Source organism: Tripterygium wilfordii, chromosome 15 (genome assembly GCF_013401445.1).
Source record: "Tripterygium wilfordii isolate XIE 37 chromosome 15, ASM1340144v1, whole genome shotgun sequence".
Classification (NCBI taxonomy): Eukaryota; Viridiplantae; Streptophyta; class Magnoliopsida; order Celastrales; family Celastraceae; genus Tripterygium; species Tripterygium wilfordii.
Window position 1 is genome coordinate 5,315,494 of NC_052246.1, and position 23,677 is coordinate 5,339,170.

Below are 23,677 nucleotides of genomic sequence, written 5' to 3' on the forward strand. Positions count from 1 at the left end.
GCCAATCACACTCTACGCTCCTCGATCTCCTTGTCCCCACACACTTTGTTACTGAAAACGAGCTTCATTCATTTCATCGTGACTGATTTTTCTCTCAAAATGGCGTCGTCTTCCTCGATTCCTGTTCGTCGCTGAAGAAATCAGAGCCAGACTGCGCGATGGATACGGCGTCGTGCATCTCCGCGGCGACTACATGGACTGTGCCTCGCCTTCGCCGTCGTTCTTCTACTTCTTCGTTCTCCTCGTCCTTTCAGTCTATCCGATGGTCGTACAGTTCTTCTTCTTGCTTGCAATTAGTTTGCAACAACAGCAGCGGCAGCAATACTACGAGGTTCAAGTCTAAGTCCAGTAACAAGAGAAGAACTAGCGGCAAGAATGGTAATACCAGTAATAATCCTACTGGTTCTAGTAGCGGCGGCGGTGGTGGTGTAAAGAGTGTAAAAGAAGAACTGAGACAGATAAAGGAGACTCCGAAGAATGTGCGCACTTTGTATCAGAATGGGGATCCGTTGGGGCGGAGGGATCTCGGGATGAGCGTGGTGAGGTGGATATCACGGGGAATGAAGGCGATGGCAACGGACTTTGCGGAGGCGGAGATGCAGGGGGAGTTCTTAGAGCTCAAGCAACGGATTGAACCGGGCCTCACTTTTGTGATCCAGGCACAGCCTTACCTTAGTGCCATTCCAATGCCACTGGGGCTGGAGGCCATCTGCTTGAAGGCTTGCACTCACTATCCCACCCTCTTTGATCATTTCCAGCGGCAATTGCGGGATGTTCTTCAGGATTTGCAGCACAAAACGGTTCTTGAAGATTGGCGGGCGACAGAGTCTTGGAAGTTACTGAAGGAGCTAGCGAAATCAGGTTATTCGTTGCTCTTCTCTTGTGGATAATTCATTTGTAGTCTGATTAGGTAGTAGAAATAGTTTGGTTCCTTAAGAAAAAGTCAGTTTTTTTCCCCTTTTTAGTAAGTTTAATTTGATTGTTTGTGTAATATGGTTGCAGAGTGTTGGAAATCTAAGAGATTGGTTGGTGATCAATTTTTTAACTCCTCTCAGTAATGGATTTTCTATGTTTGTATAATTTGCTTCAAGAATTGTATGGTGAGTTTGAAAGAGATGTTGTATATGCAGCTCAGCATAAATCTATTGCGAGGAAGGTACCCCAGCCAAAACCTGCGCAAGGTGTTTTAGGTATGGAGTTAGAAAAGGCCAAGGCTATACAAAACAGGATCGACGAGTTTACGAAACAAATGTCAGAGTTGCTTCGTATAGAGAGGGATTCTGAACTAGAGTTTACACAGGAGGAGTTGAATGCCGTCCCTATGGCAGATGAGACCTCCGATCCTTCAAAACCAATTGAGTTTTTGGTTAGTCATGGCCAGGCTCAGCAGGAACTCTGTGATACCATCTGCAATTTGTACGCAGTTAGCACATCAACAGGTTTTTCTCTAATTTATCCTTATATTGAGTTATTTTGTATTTTATTTTCCCCATAACTTGTTTAGATATACATTTGAATTCAAGGATCATTATTCTCCTTCGATTTGTTCTCTTATCACAGTTACATGCTTAATGCCAGTTTAACTTAATGTATGTTACGTGGATCGGGATTTGGACACAGGGTTAGGAGGAATGCATTCAGTATTATTTAGGGTTGAGGGAAATCACAGATTGCCGCCCACTAATCTTTCCCCAGGAGACATGGTCTGTGTGAGGATTTGCGATAGCAGGGGTGCAGGTGCAACTTCTTGCATGCAGGGCTTTGTTAACAACCTTGGGGAAGATGGTTGCAGCATCAGTGTAGCACTAGAATCTCGTCATGGTGATTCCACCTTCTCTAAGCTCTTTGGGAAAAGTGTACGCATTGATCATATACATGGATTGGCCGACACACTCACGTATGAGGTATTTAATAAATATATTTTTCCATGATTAAGTTCTGCATCCGAGTTCATAGTGACAAAGACATTGCATATTCAGCTCAAACAGAATAGGCGCATTCATGTTCCCAAACTCTACACTTGGTACTCTGCACTCTATGGTGGCAGTTATGTGAATCTAGAGACTTCCATGATATGTACTACGAGAAGGGATGTTATGATGACATTAGAAGTTTCGGAAATCTGCAACTTCCTAGCCTTTTGCATAATCTTTTCATCTATTGTCTCAACACTCCCTCATATTCTGAAACTATAACTGCTCTCATGACGTTTCTCAATCAGCCTGTTTATAGCAATACAGGCCGCAGATGCTGAAAAATATTTCTTTGTTGTGGACGCTTCCTACGAATCCTACCTATATATAGACACTATCAGTATGGCCTGATTTGTTATGGTTAAATCTTAATGTGTACCCGAAGTTCTCCTTTCTGTATGTCTATGTTTCTCTTCTAATAGGCTTTGGCGATGTGCGTCATATTTATAGCTTGTCATATTCTTTTTGAAGCGCAATTGTGAAGCCCTGATGCTGCTTCAGAAGAACGGTTTGCAGAAGAAAAATCCTTCAATTGCAGCTGTAGTTACCCTATTTGGAGACAAGGAAGATATTCAGTGGCTGGAGGAGAATCATTTTGTGGACTGGGAAGAAGCAGAGTTGGACGGACTGTTGGGAACTGAAACTTTTGATGATTCACAGCGAAGAGCAATTGCCTTAGGGCTGAATAGAAAACTACCTGTATTGATAGTCCAAGGGCCTCCTGGCACTGGAAAGACAGGTTTGCTGAAGGAACTTATAGTACTTGCTGTTCAACAAGGAGAACGGGTGCTTGTAACAGCACCTACTAATGCTGCTGTTGACAACATGGTTGAAAAACTTTCAAATATTGGGTTAAACATTGTGAGGGTTGGCAATCCAGTTCGTATATCTCCAGCTGTAGCATCAAAGTCTTTGGGTGAAGTAGTGAAGTCTAAACTCGCTGATTTTGTAACAGAGTTTGAAAGGAAGAAGTCTGACCTGAGGAAAGACCTGAGACATTGCTTAAAGGATGACTCATTAGCTGCTGGCATTCGCCAGCTTCTTAAACAGCTCGGAAAGACACTGAAGAAGAAGGAGAAGGAGACAGTGAAGGAAGTTCTATCTAGTGCACAGGTGGTGCTTGCCACTAACACTGGAGCAGCAGATCCATTGATACGGAAACTGGATACTTTTGACCTTGTTGTTGTTGATGAAGCAGCACAGGCAATTGAACCGTCTTGCTGGATTCCAATATTGCAGGGGAAGCGGTGTATTTTTGCTGGTGATCAGTGTCAGCTTGCTCCAGTAATTCTTTCCAGAAGAGCCTTAGAGGGTGGGCTTGGTGTATCTTTGATGGAGAGAGCTGCAACTTTGCATGACGGCATACTTGCAACCAAGTTAATGACACAGTATCGTATGAATGATGCAATAGCTCGGTGGGCATCAAAAGAGATGTATGGAGGATTATTAAAGTCCTCACCGAGTGTTTCTTCTCATCTTCTCGTAGATTCCCCATTTGTCATGGTATTACTACATGTCTAACTAAAATTTATTTATAAGTGGCATCAGGAGTGTTTTCATGTTTTCCTTCAGTGTCATGGGCTTCTTGAGATTCTGTATTATGTTTGACAATTGCCCAAACTTACCGCATTGGCTTATGATTGATTTATTTACTAAAATACTTTAATTTTGAGGAAACTTTTTACCCATGGAAATGCAAATGGCTTGAGTTAAGTATTAGATATACAAGCAGACCCTTAGTAGAATATAAAAATTGAAGTTTTATTAGATCTCATATCTTCAATTAATCTTGTAGGTCTTCTTTCTGTGAGCAAATGCTGTTATTATCTTATCTTGTTAACTTTTAATTCGATGTATGTTCTGATATGTAAAGTGAGTCATGGCTTATAGAATGACCCTGTATAAAATTATAAAACTCATTAAAATTGATACTCTTTGTTTAATGTCTAAATTAATAGATGTATTTCTTGAATTTTTTACCCTTGTGATCTAATCTTAATTTATGGCGTATCTTCAAAGCATCACATACAAATTTCTTTGTTGATACTGCAGCCCACATGGATAACGCAGTGTCCATTGATGTTGCTAGATACAAGAATGCCTTATGGAAGTTTGTCAGTTGGTTGCGAGGAGCATTTAGATCTGTCTGGCACAGGCTCATTTTACAATGAAGGGGAAGCAGATATTGTTGAGCATCTTGTGTTTTCATTGCTTTATGCTGGTAAATCTTCTTGGCCCTTCATTACTGCTATATATTCTTGCATTGCCATTTTTACCATTTTAGATGGATTATCTAGAAAAATGTACAAGGATGTTATGATCATTTTGACAAGCAAATACATTTATAGTTGTTTTGAGTTTGATAATTTTATTGACAATGTGTGTGTGATTGATATTTAGCTTGAAAACTGTTGGAATTATGAGAGAATATTACGTTTCTTGTAATTATGGGTTGTAAATATTCCCTTTAATTACTTTGATTTAGTTTCCTAGAATTAGGTTGATTTGATTGATTTAGTTTCCCTAATTTAGGGCTTTCAATGTAACTATATAATGTACAACCTCACAACATGAATATACAACACAAATTATTCAATTCTTCTTGGTATCGGAGCCTTAGGGTTTTCTTTATCATCACTGTTCACGGCACTGTTCACCGGCACTGTTCATCGGTGCTATTCAGACTGTTCACGGTACTGTTCACGAGTACTGTTCACGGGCAGTTTTCTCGGCTTTTTCTGGCAGCACGTATCTCTTTTGTTTTTCATTGGCTTCGGCAGCTCTTTATCTCAAGCGTGACTCTGTTCGCACCTGTCTCTTTTCGCACACATCTACCTCAAACATATTTGTGTGTATCTGTCTCTGCGCGCACCCGTCTCTTGTCGCGCATGTCTATCAGCTTCTCTTAGTGAGTGTTGCAAGTATCTTTGTTGGGTTATCTTTGGTAAATCTCTGTCTTGGCGTATCTCTGCCAGTCGTGAGCGCGTGTCTATCAGCTTCTCTTAGTGAGTGTTGCAAGTATCTTTGTTGGGTTATCTTTGGTAAATCTCTGTCTTGGCGTATCTCTGCCAGTCGTGATTATTTCACGAATTGATTCGACTACTGCCTAACTTTGGATAAAATTTTGCGATTTCTTGGCTTGTACTGCGGCAATTTATTTTTGCCGAGATGGATTATAGTCATCTTTCACCAGATTTGAGCCAGCTCCAGTCCCAGATTGCTCAACTCCAGTCCCAGATTGCTCAGCTACAGTCATTAGCTGTTATCGCTACAGGTACTCCTACTGCTTTCCATGGTAAGTCAGGGAATCCCACTTGGATTTTGGATTCTGGGGCTAACAACCACATGACTGGTGAGCTTTCCACCTTCACCTCTTTTGTTACTCCTATCAACCAATCTGTCTGTATTGCTGATGGTACTTCTCTCCCAATTCATAGTCAGGGCAGTGCCCGTTTGTCTTCGGATATTACTCTTCCTTCAGTTTATTATGTTCCTAAATTTACATGTAATCTTCTCTCTGTCAGTCGCCTTGCCAAGCACCTGAATTGTGCTGTTGTCTTCTTATCTGACCGTTGTTTTTTACAGGACCTGACATCTCCCACTACTGCTTTTTCTCAACATCGTTATTATGTTACCTTTATTGATGACTACACTCGATGTACTTGGGTTTATCTTATGAAAAACAAATCTGAAGTCTTTGATCATTTCACTAATTTTCTTCACATGGTTAAAACTCAATACAATACTGTTGTTCGTGCCATTCGGTCTGACAATGGCGGTGAATATCTCACCAATGAGTTTCGCACTCAACTTGCTCAAAATGGGATCCTTCAACAGCTCACGTGCCCCTACACACCTGAACAAAATGGTGTCGCGGAACGCAAGAACCGTCACATCATGTCTGTCGTTCGATGTCTTCTTCGAGGTATGAATGTCCCCAAAACTTTCTGGCACTTAGCTGTTCTTACTGCCACGTACCTTATCAATCGTACTCCGAGTCTCCGCTCTCCAGAATCCTAAGTGGGTCTCTGCCATGGAAGCAGAGATGGATGCCCTACAACGTAATCGTACTTGGGACCTTGTTGATCTTCCTTCTGGTGAGAGCACCGTTGGTTGTAAGTGGGTGTTCACTATCAAGTATCAGGCTGATGGTTCGGTTGATCGCTATAAGGCTCGTCTTGTGGCCAAAGGATTCACTCAGATTCCCGGCAAAGACTTTGGAGCCACGTTTGCTCCAGTTGCGAAACTTACTACAGTTCGTCTCCTTGTTTCTCTTGCTGCTACATACTCTTGGCCTCTCCATCAGATGGATGTTAAAAATGCGTTCCTCAATGGGGACCTTTCCGAAACTATCTACATGGATCCTCCACCAGGTTTTCACGGCCAGGGGGAGTATTCGGGGAAAGTATGTCGTCTCCGGAAATCTCTTTATGGCCTTAAGCAGTCTCCTCGGGCATGGTTCGGCCGCTTCAGTGAAGTTGTGCTTGCTATGGGGTTTGTTCAGTGTCACTCGGATCACACATGTTTCATTCGTCGCCAGTCTCAGGGCAAGTGCATTATTATCTCAGTCTATGTTGATGATATCCTTATTACTGGAGATGACTCCCCAGGTATTGTTCAGGTAAAGGATGATCTGCGAAAATCCTTTGATACTAAGGATTTAGGTCCCCTCCGATATTTTCTTGGCATTGAGGTTGCTCGTTCTCGCCGTGGCATATTTTTATCCCAGCGGAAATATGTTCTTGATCTTCTGCAGGATACGGGTATGCTTGGTTGTAAACCTGCCTCTACTCCTATGATTCCTAACCTCAAGCTATCACCAGACTCAGGAGATTGTTTATCAGATCCATCAATGTATCAGCGTCTTGTGGGACGTCTTATTTATTTGACAAACACAAGACCAGATATCACGTTTGCTGTTAGTGTTGTTAGTCAGTACATGCATTCTCCACGCACTTCCCATTTGGATGCTGTTTATCATATTCTCAGTTATCTCAAATCTTGCCCTGGTCTCGGATTATTCTATGCTTGTGGAGAGATGTCAGGTCCACCATCTAGTCTCTCATGCTATATACCATCTGATCTCTCGGGCTACACTGATGCTGATTATGCGGGTTCCATAAGTGATAGGCGTTCTACCTCTGGCTTCTGTACTTTCCGGGGTAATCATCTTATCTCATGGAAAAGTAAGAAGCAAGCAGTTGTTTCTCGATCATCAGCTGAATCTGAATATCGTGCTATGGCTCAAGGTACATGCGAAATCATGTGGCTTCGTTCTCTCCTCACTGAATTGGGTATTTCTGTAACAGACTCGTCCTCTTTATTCTGTGATAACAAGTCTGCCATCATGCTATCATCCGACTCAGTTCTTCACGAAAGAACTAAGCATATAGAAGTTGACATCCATTTCATTCGGGAAAAAGTTCGGTCTGGCATTATCACTCCTAGGTTTGTTCCTTCATCGGCTCAGACTGCGGACATGTTTACTAAACCAATAGGTCCTTCTTTACTTAAGTCATCTCTTGTCAAGCTGGGTCTCGTCAATCTCTTCGCACCAGCTTGAGGGGGAGTGTTGGAATTATGAGAGAATATTACGTTTCTTGTAATTATGGGTTGTAAATATTCCCTTTAATTACTTTGATTTAGTTTCCTAGAATTAGGTTGATTTGATTGATTTAGTTTCCCTAATTTAGGGCTTTCAATGTAACTATATAATGTACAACCTCACAACATGAATATACAACACAAATTATTCAATTCTTCTAAAACTAGTTAAACAAGCTACCAAATTTTATACATGGACAACAACTGTTTGGTGCATTGTTCTACCTTCCAATTTGGTGCATATTCATGCACATAAATTTTTCTTGGAACCATGGGTGTCTGCATATGTAGGAAAGCTATGGTTATTGCTGTTAAAAGAGGATCTAAAGGCGATTAAGAAAATAGATAAAAAAAATTTTCACTGCTAATATCCATCTTTTTCAGTTATATACTGTTGAGACTTGCATTCTTATGTGATTTTGGACCACTGATAACTGTCTCATCTAATGCACAGTGAATATGTAATTAAAAGACCAATATCTAGCCATCTGATGTTATTTATTTTCTGTAAATGATACAAAGAGCCTTGAAGATATTCATACTAACTTTTAACTGATAACTGTCTCATCTAATGCACAGTGAATATATAATTAAAAGACCAATATCTAGCCATCTGATGTTATTTATTTTCTGTAAATGATACAAAGAGCCTTGAAGAAATTCATACTAACTTTAACCGGAGTATGTTACATAGGTGTTCATTCGACAGCAATTGCAGTCCAATCACCATATGTGGCTCAGGTACAGCTCTTGAGGGAAAGGCTGCATGAGCTTCCAGAGGCTGCTGGTGTTGAGGTTGCAACAATTGATAGCTTTCAAGGTCGAGAAGCTGATGCTGTCATTATATCAATGGTATAATTTTAATCTTATAATTCTGCAATTTCATTCAATGTCCAGCAGTTTTCGTTAAACATGCTATATTTTGAGTTTGTGAATTTGGCTTGTGGATCATGAGGGACAAAGGGTGGCCTGTTTAATAAGTGGGTCTAGGGTGGTGGATCTTTTTCATCCCTCTGAACATAGAACAGTAGGCTTCCATCGAGAATCTGTGCATGCTCAAATTCAGTAACAGTGGTAGTGAATTTCATTATGGAGAAGAGATTTGTGCACCATCAGTTCTTACCATTAACGTTTAACTTTCGAACGTTCAGCCCTATGAGTTCTCTACTGCCCTAGAAATCCAACAACCTTGATCAGTACCATATTTAGCAACCGTAACTTTCCTCCAAAGATGGTCTCTCCTTTGGAGAATCTCCACTATGGTTTATCCAACAAAATCAAAACAAGGTTGATGGATTTCATTCCCAAGCCTCCTTTATTTTGGGGGAGCTTTACCAACTCTAAATAAACAATTTGGTACAGCTTTCCCCTTCTAAGTATCCTCAAAGAATATGACATTGAATGCTCTCCATTCTAGAGGCAAGTGAGTTTGGAATGGGAAATGAGACAAAAAGAAATTGGGGGAGCTGAGAGTATACTCTCGAGAAAGGAAGGCTTAGCTATATTTCATATCCACCCCACTAGTCTTCTCTCAAGCCTCTCTATAATGGCTTTTCACGTATATCAAAACTGGTTCCTGGGAGAAGTTGGCTATTTTTGCAATGATTGACATTGAGGCGTGAAATCACTTTAAAGATGTGATTAATGTTTCTCAAAGTTAAAAATTATTTTCACCTCCACCCCACAATAATGTGCAAATAGCAAATCAGATTTTTCACCTCTCTATCATCAACTCCATTTTAGTTTTGAATCTTTCAATGAAACCTACCATAGAAGCACGAGCAAGCATTTTATTTAAAGCATCCATACCCACTATGAAAGAAAGGGAGGAGGGTCGTCTTGGGATATTCCTCTATAAGCATTTTTATTTAGAGTAATGCTATATCCTCCCAAAATAAGATCTTCATTTTACCTCCAAATCTATGTGGCATGTGAAATAGCATTGATTATAATTTATAAACACACATATAGGACACACTTAATATCCAACACGCCACATTAATTGGGCGTTAAATGGGGATCACATTTAGGGTGGATGAAGCATTATTCTTTTATTTAACTCTTTAATAGATTTTACAAGGCTCCCTTTCATGTGAGCTCTTGCTTCAAAACCTTCTGCATTGCCTGCTACATATTTCTTGTCTTTTTTTACAAGAAGTACAATGGGTTAAGTGCTTTGTATTAATTGTCGTAATTTTGTTGATGTAATGTTTTTCATTTTGTTTGACTTGGCTGCAAAATTCTGGGTGTTGAATACATGTTCTTCCCATCAGGGTTCTTTTTTTTTCCATTTCACTTTGTTCTAAGATTGACCAGGGTTTTTGACCTACTCGGAATGTGTATTTCGTCTCTCTCATGATATTTCAGTTACTTTATTATTTGGAAATTAACTTTTGCTATCAGTAACTTTATATTTTTATGTCTGCATGTTTGGCTATCATATCAAACCATCTACTTATTTGGCAGTTTTTATGTCGGATAAAATATATTTAGTGTAATCTGTATGACTGTATGTTCTATACTTTGCTTCTATATTGTTCAAGTATGACTTTAAAATAGAAAACAGAATGTCAAAATTTGGAAACTGTTTTGTGTGCTGCGATTGTGTTACTTGATATATCCCAAATACATCTGTTTGTTAACCTGAAACAAGTTAAACCGTACCGGGTCATTGGTTTATTGAATGGTGGTAAATTATAAATCTTTGATCGGTAAGTCTATGAAGCCCAAAATTCATACATGTTTTGTCTTTCCAGGCTTATGAAGTCATAACTCATAAAAATCTGTTTCCTGTTATAGGTCCGGTCAAACACATTAGGGGCCGTTGGATTCTTGGGGGACAGTAGGCGAATGAATGTTGCCATAACAAGAGCAAGGAAACTTGTTGCAGTTGTCTGTGACAGTTCAACAATATGTCATAACACCTTCCTGGCTAGGCTCTTACGTCATATCCGTTACTTTGGCAGAGTGAAGCATGCGGAGCCTGGTTCCTTTGGGGGATCTGGGATTGGCATGGATCCGATGTTACCTACCATTAGTTAGCATTGGATAAACCATTCAATTATGTAAGTTTCTATTACACGTCCAATGATTGTTTTGGAGGACAACTGTATCTAGCAATATGTTCTCTCCCCCATTTGCTTCTGCAACACTGTATGTACAGCAACAGCAAGCCCTCCCCTTTCTTTTTCTTTTTTTCTTTTTTTTCACATTGTAATAACTGCCTCTCCCAACTATTCTTGAAACTTGTATATAGAATCATGTCATACAGTACATAATTTGAATCTTCTAATGGAAGGTTGGATATAATGCAGTTGATACTTATCAGTAGCATTTCACTTTACAGTCCTGCCTTCTCTTTATATTGTTTTATCTGAACAGATTACATTTATTGCTCCTTGTTCTTACTTTTGTGACTGATGTATGATTGTTACTTAGAAGTTATGCTAGACAGAATGAAGAAAAACCTAGCAACACTCCAGCTAAAGAATTCCAGCTCCTCTTTACTTCTGAAATTGCAACCTAGATGGCCTAGATTAGGGCGGAGAAGGAACGATGAACGCTGGATCTTGGATTCGGTTAGTTCAGTGTCTTCTTCATTTTATTAGAGTTACTAGTAAGTAAATTTTGTCAAGAGATTAATGTAAGTAAATCATGAATATATATTTTTACTCATTCTCAGATTTTATGAAACAGTGGAGGTACCTAATATCGCAAGACCCATGCAGATAATAATTGGACTAGTAAGACCCAGGAGGCTTCACTTGCTTGAGGACTATTACATCACCTAAAAAGTTTAAACGTAAGCAAGCAGGGGGTGTCCATCTTTACTGAAGTCAACACATAGAAATACATGCATGCATACATGTACACATACACATATAAATAAGAGAGGAGAGAAAGTGTCCAATGTCAGGCAACAAACTTATAAATGAGATTCCCTTTACAACTCTCTCTGCCTGCAAAACAAGCACTCCCTGTGGCAAAACCAGTTTGAACCTCATTAATACCCAGTTTGTCTTGTACCACTTATCAGAAAACCACCATTAATTCAACTCCCTCTTCCTCTCTCAGTTTCCGTTACATTGCAAACCCTTTTTGACATTTCCTTCATCTCTTTCTCTATTTATAGTTTTTCTCTTATAACTTTGATCTTTCTGGATTCCATCACTTGTTTGATTTGCTTCTGAACACCACAACAAACAGATACATTCATAACCACAAGAAAACAGAAAGAAAAGGAAAGCACAATATGATCATTCTTTTCTTGCTCATTTTTCTTCTCACATGTCCTGCAAGTAATTCAGTTGTGCATAGGATTCGCGGTGTGAACACCCGAACCGAGCACAATTATAGGTTTTCATCTTTTGGTTACCTTCCTAAAGCTGTAGCAATTCCACCTTCAGGTCCATCAAGGAGACACAATGACTATTTGGAAGGTGAAGGTCCAGTCAGTAACTAAGACTACAGACTACTAAGAAACCGAAGTCTGAAGAGCAGAGGCTGTTGCAGTGTTTGAGGTAGGTAGTATGGTAAGACAAGTCTTAATCTGTTGTTGTATTAATTTAATTAAGCTTTGTGATTTCTTGATTTTACATTGCACGAGTAAAGCAAGTTATGCTTTCTTGAATGGTTTGTACTTAGAATGTTAAAAACATACGTAATTAAAATCTCTGTGTTCTTCTTCTGCTTCTAAATTTGGTTATTTGATTTTTCACTTGTGAGAAACCAATTTTCCATACAATTTGCTGGTTCTAAACTGATTCTACTCTTCTTTTGATGTCAAAAATCTGCATGTTTTGTTTGAAATAGAGTTGTATCTGTGACAAATGGATGGCAGAACCTGCAATGGTGATCCTGAAATCATGCTTAATTACGTAAGAAAATTAATGGAGTTAAATCGTAGAATTAGATTGAAAACAAGCCAAACTAGAGATTCATCTACGGCATGCTTTACAGCTGGGAAGATATCTCTGTGCATGCGTGTGTGTGTGCATATATATATTTGCATATCATCTTTGTCGTTTAATACTTGTTTTAGGTTTGACTACTACTTGTATGATTGAATCTTCAAACACTTCCATGTCCTTCAACTCCCTATCAGCTTCTGTACCTGGGTAAGGAAGGATGTACGAGTACGCAAGTTAGCCAAATGTCTCTTCATAGTTCATACTCTTTCAATAATTCACCTCCTTTTTCTCTCGTCTCCTCAATCTTTCCCTTTGTGGTACCACCTACGCATACATACACATATGGATACATAAATCGTTCATAACTATATCAATAAAGAAGCTTTAGTTGGAACTTGGGATGACGAAGTTGATTGTGTAACTCCTTACAAATGCAGGAGGTCGCAAATTCAACTCCCAATCTCCCACGCTTAGTAGTTTCGGTTTTATTTCCTTGCATGGGCCAAAAGCCCATTAGAGGTTCTCCCCGCACAGGCTTCAACAAGTCTTAACTAACTCCAGCATTAAGCCCATTCTTAACTAACTCCAGCGTGAAGTGGATTGGATTGACAACCCAACTTTAGAGTTGACTCAATTTTTCGACGAACATGTTGGGCTAAAGAATTTTCGGTTACCATAAAAAAAAACAAACATTTCGGTCATTAGTTTGCAAACGACGAATGCACAAATGGTAACAATTAAGTAGCCAATGAAATAAGACAACTCAAATATCCTAATATGTTGTTGAGGCAAAACGATAAAGGTGGGTCAAGATCCAGTTATTTGTGGTGTACTTGCATAATGTCAACCTAAAGAACTGCACATACCCAGAAATTTCTTGAGACAGCTATTCCTATTTGACACAAGCAGACATACAATGGATGGCATAATACTCATATGTCTCTTATTTAGACTCTAGAGTATGAACAAATACTGCTAGGAACAATCTGTTTCAAAAGAATTTAGAGTACCAAATGATATGAAAAACAGTCTAACATGCAAAAGCAGGCTACAGCTTTATTTTGAGACTGCGAGAAAATTTGCAGCCTCTGACATTTTGGCTCGAGTTGTTCACTTCCCTGTTGCCGCTTCAGAGGGGGTTGTAGTAGTCATCTGGTCAACTGCATTCACTACGTTTTCTAGCTCCTCCTGTATTGCTTTGTACACCATCCTCTGCCTATCGACATCTGATTTTCCCTCAAAGGCTGTAGAGACAACATCAATGCTGCAAACACATGAGAGAAGGAAAATAAATTTGTAACCACCCCTTGTCCACAATGATCACCTTATGATCCTAACAAGAAGATTTTAAACATGCATGCATGAACAATACTATGTAAGATGGATCTCATAATGAAGATTTCTTAAGCCAAGTTTACGAGAGGATTTCTGTTTTCCCTCCATTGGTATGCAATGTGGTTGTAAGACTATAGGTCTACGAATATTGGTAGACTTGGATTTCATACTGGAGTCACGGATTCAATTACTGGAAACAGTCTTCCCATATATTATGTGAGGGTGAGATTTGCATACATCCTGCATGTTCCCGACCGCACCCACTGCCGGAGCCTTCAATGCAGGAGTTCTTTACTTACAAACATGTAAAGTGCGTGCTCACAAGTAATGATGTCTGATGTGGAGGACTACCTAATATTCAAGAATAAATGTGGAAACAAAATGATTTAAGACTTTCTAAAAACATCATGTTCGTGACAAGAGTACTGCACAAACATATAATTTTTACAGTTTACATAAAAATATCTATCACTATTCACTGCTGAAACCAAGAATTTATTTCTACCGAAAAAAAGAATTGCTAACAGAAGAAATAAGTTCACAATCCATTTTCCATGTTCTTTTACCAGTTACCAACACATGCCAGAGGAAGATGTGAACTTACGTCACATGTCGGCCATCACCATAAGCATCTATAACAGTGACTGATTCTGCATTTAGTTCTTCCTTGATCTGTGAAAAACACATTAAAATTTTCAAGAAGACAAAAGTAAACATAATCACTTTCATTTAACCTTTTTTCAGTTTAGCATTCCATAACTTGCATAGAATCCCCCAACTTTGAAAAATAAAATAACTAAGATCAATTTTGTTAAAAAGTGTTGATTCTCATAATCATTAAGAACTCTAATCAGTTTCAAATAATTCAACGCAACAACATTCTCCTAGCAATTTTCAATATATATTTCTATCCATTAAGGGTTATGGAAGCCGTTCAATGAAAAACACACAAAAAATGTAACAGAACTCATAAATTGTAAGCATCATAAGCTTATCTTTATTTGGGTTCTTTGAAGTGGAAGATAGAATTAATCCATGACTGAAAATAGCTGTACTATTCTCCTAGTTAAATTTCACATATTTTTTGTTCTCAAATAAAAAATTCAGCAAACAATAGAGCCAGGGGGTGGGCTCTCAAATTTGGGCAAAAAATTAGCAAGTACACTACTGAATATCCAACCCCAAGATAAGCCCGCTTATTCTTAATACAAACCAAGTCCACCTATTTTTAATATAAACTAAACGATATAAATCATACATCTTTCGCAAAATGTTCTTTAAACATTATAAATAGACTATAAAAAGCCTAAACAAATTTCCGACAAACATTGTCCACCTCCTATAATTCCCTGGCTACGGCTTGACCATTTACCAAGCCCCTCAATGGCTCAATCCATTATTTAGATCCGCCCCGTGTAGGAGCAAATAGCAATTCCTACACGATTTTTGGTAACTACACCCCGAATAGAGCAACAATATTGATAAAAGACTTTAACTCGGGTCTCTATTAATACTAATATGAGTATTTGACTAGGAAGTAGGAAGTTTAAGAAAAAAACATTCAGTAGAACCTAGAACCGAAAATTTTGCACAAGAAAGTAACAAAAAGGTACCTTCTTCTCCATGGACTGCATGAGAAGGGAGTCAATGGATCCCGCCTCATTAACATGAGTGGCTCCGGTGGTGAATTTGCGATGACGGACAAGCCCAAACCCTGATCCACTGACGTAATCTGTTTTGATTGGGACTTCGGCTCTCGAGCTGCGCGTATTGCCAGATGAGATTGAGATTGTGGAGAGTGAATCGAAGCGTGTCGTAGGATTTCGTAGAAACGAAGGGAGAGCTTGACGAAGGAGGAGGCGCGTTCTAGACGATCGGTGGACGTACGGACTCATCGCTAGGGTTTTGGTAGCCATTTTTAACGCCGCACGCAGAATGTCGTAGGTATCTGAACGGCGGTGAAGACGCATTGGGCTCTCTTGTTAGAGGCCATTTAAGGGTTTTTTCGAAAAAAAATTTCCTTACGAGGATAAAATCGATATGTTCCTAAAAAAATCCGAATCCTGCAGGTTCTTTCCCCAACTAAACAAAATGTGAAATTGAGCACAATTGTTTTAAAATTTGCATTTTGTACCTTGGAGATATCTCTTAATAAATGTTAAGACCATATGTACCAGATCGGTTGTTGTGTACGTCCCAACTCCCAACCAACTGATATATATTGGTGGGGTAAAATACTAAAATGTAACATTTACTCTCTTAATTATATCACTAGTTTCTCTTTCGTCCTTAATCGTTTTTGCTCTTAACTTAGTGCTTCAACTATTTAAAGGTATCTATTTCATCATTCAATTGAGAGTGTAGCCGAATAAATCCAATGTGTCATCTATTTGGCATACCGAAGTAATTCTAGTTGACAAACTTTGACAAACGTGAATGATATTATCCCTAAATTATTAATGTCTCGCACCTTTAGCGCTTAAATTATACAACAAAATAGTTTGACAATTTTGAAGAGTTAAGTATTCTGGGGATTTTGTGATATGACAGGTGTAAAATCTAAGGCAAGTTGGATGATAGGTGTAAAAATTACACCAACTGAGATGTCACGTATGATTTTTCTAATGTCAGAATCATTTAAGGGACGAATTGGATACCTTTGAATAGTTAAGCGACAATTTTAAGAGCAAAAGAAGTTTAAGGATAAAAATAAAATCAATGGTATAATTGAGGGACCAAATATATATTTTTGCCTATATTGGTAAAACCCCTCCCTTGCACTCAATAGGTATTTTCATGGGTTTAGTGACTTAGACTAAGGCTTAGTTGTTGGGTCTATAAAGAGTAAACCCTTGAGGATAATCTGATGTATATAGGGAAATCAAAACCCCAAAACGAACAATATAGTTTGCATATATACGGGTGTGAATTTCTTATATGGTATCATCGAAAATGATACATTTGAATATTTGATGATAACGATGGCAAACCATAATGTATTTATATAGTTATATATATAATACAGTTCTCATTGTTATATCATTTTATAATCATTTTTTTCATTTTATAATCAATTAATCGTCCTTTCTGTGATATCCGATAAAATTTTATAATAAATTAGTTAACTCTATTTCACCTGTAAATGGAAAAAATCATGATGTATTTGTTGAATTTCATAAGTAAAATTCCAAGTCATCAAGTAATTAACACAGATATTTGTGTTATTGTAAAAGTATAAAATTGTGTCTATGACACAAATAAACAATGCTTAAGTAGGGCAAGTAAGCTGGTACAACTTACACTGTACAACCTAGTCCTACCACAGTATTTGATGGGGTTAATACAGTTTGTGGCCATCAAAAGATAGTATGTGTTCGAATTTGACCATCGAGCTTTTAATTGTTCCAAATTGAACATCGACAGTTCAATTATTCCAATTAAGCCATCCGGGCAGAATTGGGTAATTTCGGTCAGTCAACTTACTGAGGTGACAGTATTTCTCTAATGAATTCAATAATACATGACTTGAAAACAGATTCCCCATGAATGGTTCATTTATTTTTTGCTCATAGCATATATGTTATTTAAAATTATGTGATAAATTACATATAGAGATATTATGCATTTCACTATAATTCATTATAGGATGATTATAATTAGTGCATAATACTCATGTTAATTCTGAAACATATGGATGACACTACAAAATAATTCTCAATGCACTCTCAATCTAGCTCAAATACACATCAACAATTCAACACTACTTCCCCCCCCCCCCCCCCATCCCTTCCCCTACATACCACTAATTTTCTTGACCTAAAGTGCAGAGACAATAAAACTTGATCCGGGGGTATTTTGCTCTTTCAACATGCTGCCCAGTTCTTGGGCAAATCTTTCCATAGCTGGAGCCGGCAAACCTAGTTGGATCACAATCCCATCCTCTCCTTTCTTGTTCTTCAACGGTATATAAAAGCTAATCACACCTGGTATGGGCCCCACCCCTTTTGCGGGCCCACCATACGCGGGCATACCCCACCCTATGTCCACCTCTCGAAACCTGACACGTGTCACATCAGATACCAAATACGACCCCACCACCGTGAAGTTTGGCCTCCCCTTCAGCACCATCAGATTGGCCACAGACTTCATGTATTCTCCGTCTATTTCCGTCTTCACCTTCCTTACTTTCTCTAATGCGAACCCTAGCGGATTCTTGCCGAGTTCTTCAGCGGTCGCGATTGCTGCTGGAATTACGAACGCATTCCCGTAGTATCCCTCCGGCACGGGAGAGTACGACTTGCTGCGTGCGTTGATTATGAGGATCATTCGCATCTCTTGTTTAGGGTCAGGTCGGAGCGCTATGGTGCGTAACCGCCAAATGCAGGCGATTATTATTTCGAAGGTGGAGCAGTGGCGAAGATGAGGCGGGATGAATCTTCGAATCGAAGAGATTTCTGTGGGCCCGAAGGAGAAAGACCGGTAAACCATGTCATCGGGTGGGATGATGGTGCCCTTGGTGTCTGGAACCTCATCGTATTCCCTATGCGTGTGTGTTACGCACGGTGGGTCTCTAGCTTCAAAGATGTGTCGGTTCCAAACTGGCATCACAGATGGAACACTCGCGCCACGCGCCATCTCTCCTACGGCAATCATGAATTGGACGAGGCCTGGTGCGTCTGCCATTGTGTGGTTGAGACGGAGAGCAAGAATGAAACCACCGCATCTTAGTCGCGTCACCTGTCATCGATTTACATTAGCAAAAGCTCTCTATCAGTATACCAACAGTTCATTTACTAATTATAAAATTTCAAGATATTTGGAGAAAATAAATTAAACAACCCAAATATATTCATCAAGAAAATTTTGAAAAATATAAAAAGGAAGTACCTGAACAAGTATCAGGGGGCAGTTGAGAATACCAGAAGAGCCAGGAACATAAAAAAGAAGCTCTTCCAAGCAAGGAAATGGAGGGTGAAGTGCATCGCCAAATTCATCAAGACTAACATCAACATCACCTTCAACAAACATGATACCCTCACCATTACAATCCACCATAAGCTTACGCCCAGGGCCTTCCCTAAGCCTCCCAGCGAGTGGGTAGTAAAAGACTAACGCTTTTGCTATTGCTTCCTTAACGATCTTAGCAGGGTCTTTCCCTTTCATTGAAGGATTGTAACGATAAAATTGTATAGACGGGATCTGGAATCTGAGAGCTTCTTGGTCATCAATGTCCGAAAGCGGCTTTAGCTCACAAGGAGTTGGTTTTGCTGGGGAAATTAGTTCAGGTTCATGTCTATGGACCTTGAACACTAGAGATGTTGGTGCTGATTCCATGCAGGTAAGGGAGGAAGTTTTTTTTTTTTTTTAAAGGGAGTGATTCGGTGGAGTTTGTTCTGGTTGAGGTTGTGTGTGGAGAGCCGTAACATATACATGGGTATTTATAGTGACAGTGATAAAAGTGGGGACTTTCTTTTTTACAAGCGATTGTTGAGGGTGAAGTTGCAATGTGAAGCGCATTCATGGCTGAAAAGTTGTTTAAAGACTACATGCATTTGACTTGTTGAATCTAACTTGATTCACATGATAATATTTGTATTAATTTTATCTTGTCTAGTTGTCTACATGTGAATCACGTTGGTATGCCTGTGTTTTGGAGGTTGAAATGTCAATAAGAATTGTCCTTGTGAATACTGCTTGGTAGTTGTCAAATTATTGGATAAGACTATTACTGTCTTCCACTTGTATGTTGTTACTACTTTTAATTGAATAGTGCTAATTTTTACACATGAACATGAGTAAAAGTTAATGATGTTGGAAATGTCATGCTAAACATATGTATCATGATAAATTAAGAGTAGCTATAGCATTTTATAAAAACCTTGGTATATTATAGTATATATGGCATTATCTATTGTAATTTGGCTATTTCAACTTATTGCTACACCCACAAGAATTGCTTATTCTATCTTTAATTCATGGGTATATAAATTCTTTTTCTTTCTTTAACGGTGACATTACATTGAAATTGTGTCAACTCATTGATTATTCTATTGATTTATAATAATGGATTAGTTAGTCTATTGATTTCAGTACGTCATTTCACTGATTTTAGTGTCAGATATATAATTATTTAATTGTTTTAGAAAATGATTTAGTTATTCCATTGATTCTAGTATGTTATTCCATTAAATTTTTTTTTCAGACATCTGGTTATTCAATTGATAATTGATGTAAACCAATAGATTTAGTTATTCTATAGATTTTGGATGTCATTCCATTCCTTTTATTGTAAGACATATAGTTATTTCATTGATTTAAAAAAATAATTTATTTATTCATTGATTTTAGAAATGACATTACATTGAAATTATGTCAACTCACTGGTTTGGTCCATTGATTTATAACAATGGCTTAGTTATTCCATTCATCTTAATATTTCATTCCATTGAAATTGTGACAAACCTCTGACTATTCCACTGATTTAAAATAACATATTTAATTATTTCAGTGATATGTCATTCCATTAAAATTGTTCCAGAAATGATTATTCCATTTATTTAAAACAATGGATTAAGTATTCCATTGATATTAATATTTCATTGAAATTGAAATTGACAAATTGTATTGGACCTTTGATTACTTCGTTGATTAAAATAATGGATTTAGTTATTTCATTAATATTAATATGTCATTCATTGTTTTAACCATGAATTTAAGCACAAACAATGGAATTAATAAGACAAAAATAATGGATTTCAATTAAAAAAGAATGGATCTTAGTTTACGAAGCAAATGTTTTGAAAACCGTTCATTTTCAAATTTGTCCAATCATGTATGCTTTGAAAACAATTTCTTTTCAAATTTACTTAGTCATTTGCGGAGTCAGTTTACCACTAGATCTCATTCCAATTTCAACTTTTTATATAATTGGCAATGATCAATGTTTTTGGGAAGGACAACGTTAGAGGCCCCCAAAATATGACCCCTAAAAGTCCCTCAAATCTATGTGACATTAAAATGGCCATTGAGTAAAAACACACATGTAGAGCTCACTTCACATCCAACACTCCACATTAAATGGGGGTATTTTGGGGGTCACTTTTTGAGAATTTCAAACATTATACTTTTGGGAATACATATTATAATATTCTTTGAAAACATCTCGGGAACCTAAAATTTTTTCAAAGTCTCAATCTGCTTGACTTTTAAGGTTGACCTACAACAACCCTTTTTTTGGCATGACTTGAGATGAGAGAGTATATTACATTGAGGCCTCAAATAGCTTGATTTTTTGATATATAAATGTTATTAATGTCTGTCCATACATGTAGACTTCAAAACCATATCCCCTAGCTTGGATGATATATATATATATATGTGTGTGTGTAATTGATATATAAATGTTATTAATGTCTGTCCATACATGTAGACTTCAAAACCATATCCCCTAGCTTGGATGGCATATATATATATATATATATGTCTAGTTATCTGAACCAACTTTCCCTTGATATAACATTACCTGTCTTGGACTCTTAGTAAACTGTTGCAAAACAGGTTACTCACAAACAATCACATATTATAGAATAATATAGATAGAGAAACAATCAAAAAGAGAGAGAAAAGAACAACACAAAATTTACGAAGTTCGACAATGTACCTACGTCCTCAGGGTTTGCGGTTGTTTTCAATATATGAAATTCCTTAATACATTCGGCTAGGGTTTTCAACCCTTATTTACCAACGACTTAGGCACCTGAAAATTACAATTTTACCCCTATACAAAAATAATCAACCCACATCAATAATAACGTATCATACCACGAGAACTCCGCACCCCCTGCCCATATTGATAGTAATGAACAACTAGTGACCACAATAGGGTTGTGCTCGAATGGTACTTTACGCTCCTCTCTCACACAACTTTCCTTTTCTTTAAAGCTTTTAAGTGATAGATAATACTTCTTATATGAGCCATTATTTAATACAAACATTAGAGGGCGTCCTCGTTTAAAAGATGTGGAGTTTGATTTTTTGAAAGGCATCCCCATTAGTTTTCCTACCCAAATATGTATACGTGCACGAATTTGACCCTCATGTTTTCCCCCATTTCAATGCATGTATTAATTGCAGCTTGGTTGGTGACACATAAACTTCAAATGTCAGTATTATTGTGTCTTTTCATGTTCATTTTTTTTAATGCTCAAGTTGTAAGCTTCAATGGCCTGAGAGCAGCCACAACAATCTCATTTTATTGGGGCATGAATTAAAATATTGGCACAGCAAGGCCAGTTTGATGGTCTCATTTTGTTGGCAACAACATATAGGCATGGACTCATGTTTGTCCACATGTTAGCTTCATTTGGGATCCACATCTTCTACGACACTCACAAATACACAAAAATTAATATTGGACTCTACCTCTATTACACCAAAAATCAAGTCAACAAATTTACACCATTGTACCAATACATTTTGTTGCCCCAGTCACATCAACAAAACACATTTCCCAACCCATTTTGTTGTCTCGAGCAAAAAACTACCATAGTCCTTTGTGCAAATTCTCTTCTTGTTTATCGAAGGATATAAACACAAAAAAGACTTGTAAAGTCAAAAAAATAATAATAAAACATAAGTTTGACAATTATAAAGTGTATATTTTGAAAAACAAAATTAATAATTTGTCTACTAGAAAAAATTTGGCCAACATATTACAATGGAATTGGAGAAAATTCTCATTTGAATCCTTACATCTATTAAATTATATTCAATGTAATATAAAATAATCTAAATATAAAGAAAAAAATTAGTATTTTTTTATGAGAACGCAGAATAAAGGGAGGATATGAATAAAATTAACCCCAGCAGTTGGAGGCAATATGCAAAATATCTCAAATATAAAGGACTATTAGTGAAAATGATAAAGAAAATAAATACTTTGATGGATAATCCTAAGGTTAATACCACTTTTATACGCCGAAAGATAGTCAGTGTTTCAATTTACACATCATTGTTTAAAATGTTTAAATTTGGTCACCCAATGATAAAATTCTTTCAACTTATTCTCTCGAACAGATTTTCTCACTTTGGGACAGTCAAACTGCACATGTGACATGTTGACTGCCCAAATATTGATTGCCACATATACAGTTTGACTGCCCCAAAGTAGGAAAATTTGTCCTTAAAACAATTTTATCATTGAGTGATCAAACTGAAATACTTTAAACAACGGTGTGTAAATTGAAACACTGACTATCTTTTGGTGTCCAAAAGTTGTATTAACCCAATAATCCTGAGAAAGACGTATGATAGGAATAGGATACATCGTCCTTTTTGATGAACATTATTTGCATCCCATTTTTTATTAAGTACATCCCACTCTAGTGTGTTTTTAAATGGTTAATGGAGTGTACTTAGTAAAAAAATGGGTGCAAATAATATTCATCTCGTTCTTTTGAATCAGACGGAGACAAACAATCCAGACTAATCAACATTAAACTTGAAGATAACATTAGAATCCACTAATAGAGATAAAATATTATCAAGTTTTGATTAATTTTTTCAAAGATAAAAGATAATGAAATCTCCTTAAATTATAAAAAAAATATTCCTAAAATCTTAAAGGCCACTACTTTTATGAAGCCCAGTCTTCAATTTTATTTTTTAAGAGGAATAGTTTTTTTCACATATAAATATAATGGAACTATTCATCTTGGACAAGACCGTCTCTGTTTATTTACAAGATCCCATCACTAGCGATGTCAAAAATACCCGTACCCAACCAGTACCCGCATGACCCGCCTCAAATGAGACAGGTATGCCCCGCTAGTTAATGGGTCAGGGACGGGTATGAGT

The 23,677-nt window shown here is 37.6% G+C and overlaps 3 protein-coding genes across 3 annotated transcripts; 1 reads left to right on the forward strand and 2 right to left on the reverse strand.

The window, feature by feature from the left end:
* On the forward strand, window positions 1–10,886 carry LOC120016990 (DNA-binding protein SMUBP-2-like). Its single transcript, XM_038870017.1, has 7 exons — window positions 1–861; window positions 1,131–1,439; window positions 1,621–1,904; window positions 2,445–3,476; window positions 4,026–4,194; window positions 8,272–8,429; window positions 10,377–10,886. The coding sequence occupies exons 1-7, from the start codon at window positions 159–161 to the stop codon at window positions 10,617–10,619; spliced, it is 2,898 nt and encodes a 965-aa protein (XP_038725945.1). The 5' UTR covers window positions 1–158; the 3' UTR covers window positions 10,620–10,886.
* A 2,439-nt stretch (window positions 10,887–13,325) lies between these two features.
* On the reverse strand, window positions 13,326–15,823 carry LOC120016071 (protein BOLA4, chloroplastic/mitochondrial-like). Its single transcript, XM_038868651.1, has 3 exons — window positions 15,436–15,823; window positions 14,427–14,494; window positions 13,326–13,751 (listed from the first exon to the last, which is right to left on the reverse strand). The coding sequence occupies exons 1-3, from the start codon at window positions 15,790–15,792 to the stop codon at window positions 13,598–13,600; spliced, it is 579 nt and encodes a 192-aa protein (XP_038724579.1). The 5' UTR covers window positions 15,793–15,823; the 3' UTR covers window positions 13,326–13,597.
* Window positions 15,824–17,358: 1,535 nt separating this feature from the next.
* Window positions 17,359–19,221, reverse strand: LOC120016516 (benzyl alcohol O-benzoyltransferase-like). Its single transcript, XM_038869330.1, has 2 exons — window positions 18,710–19,221; window positions 17,359–18,559 (listed from the first exon to the last, which is right to left on the reverse strand). Exons 1-2 carry the CDS (start codon window positions 19,154–19,156, stop codon window positions 17,639–17,641), a joined length of 1,368 nt encoding a protein of 455 aa, XP_038725258.1. The 5' UTR covers window positions 19,157–19,221; the 3' UTR covers window positions 17,359–17,638.
* Window positions 19,222–23,677: the final 4,456 nt, after the last annotated feature.

Coding starts and splice junctions, on each gene's coding strand:
- LOC120016990 (XM_038870017.1), top strand. CDS start 159: ATGGATACGGCGTCGTGCATCTCCGCGGCGACTACATGGACTGTGCCT. Junction 1,905..2,444: donor CCGACACACTCACGTATGAG/GTATTTAATAAA, acceptor TTCTTTTTGAAG/CGCAATTGTGAAGCCCTGAT. Junction 3,477..4,025: donor TAGATTCCCCATTTGTCATG/GTATTACTACAT, acceptor TTGATACTGCAG/CCCACATGGATAACGCAGTG.
- LOC120016071 (XM_038868651.1), bottom strand. CDS start 15,792: ATGCGTCTTCACCGCCGTTCAGATACCTACGACATTCTGCGTGCGGCG. Junction 14,495..15,435: donor TGCAGTCCATGGAGAAGAAG/GTACCTTTTTGT, acceptor TGTTTTTCACAG/ATCAAGGAAGAACTAAATGC. Junction 13,752..14,426: donor GGTGATGGCCGACATGTGAC/GTAAGTTCACAT, acceptor ATGTGTTTGCAG/CATTGATGTTGTCTCTACAG.
- LOC120016516 (XM_038869330.1), bottom strand. CDS start 19,156: ATGGAATCAGCACCAACATCTCTAGTGTTCAAGGTCCATAGACATGAA. Junction 18,560..18,709: donor GCCCCCTGATACTTGTTCAG/GTACTTCCTTTT, acceptor AATCGATGACAG/GTGACGCGACTAAGATGCGG.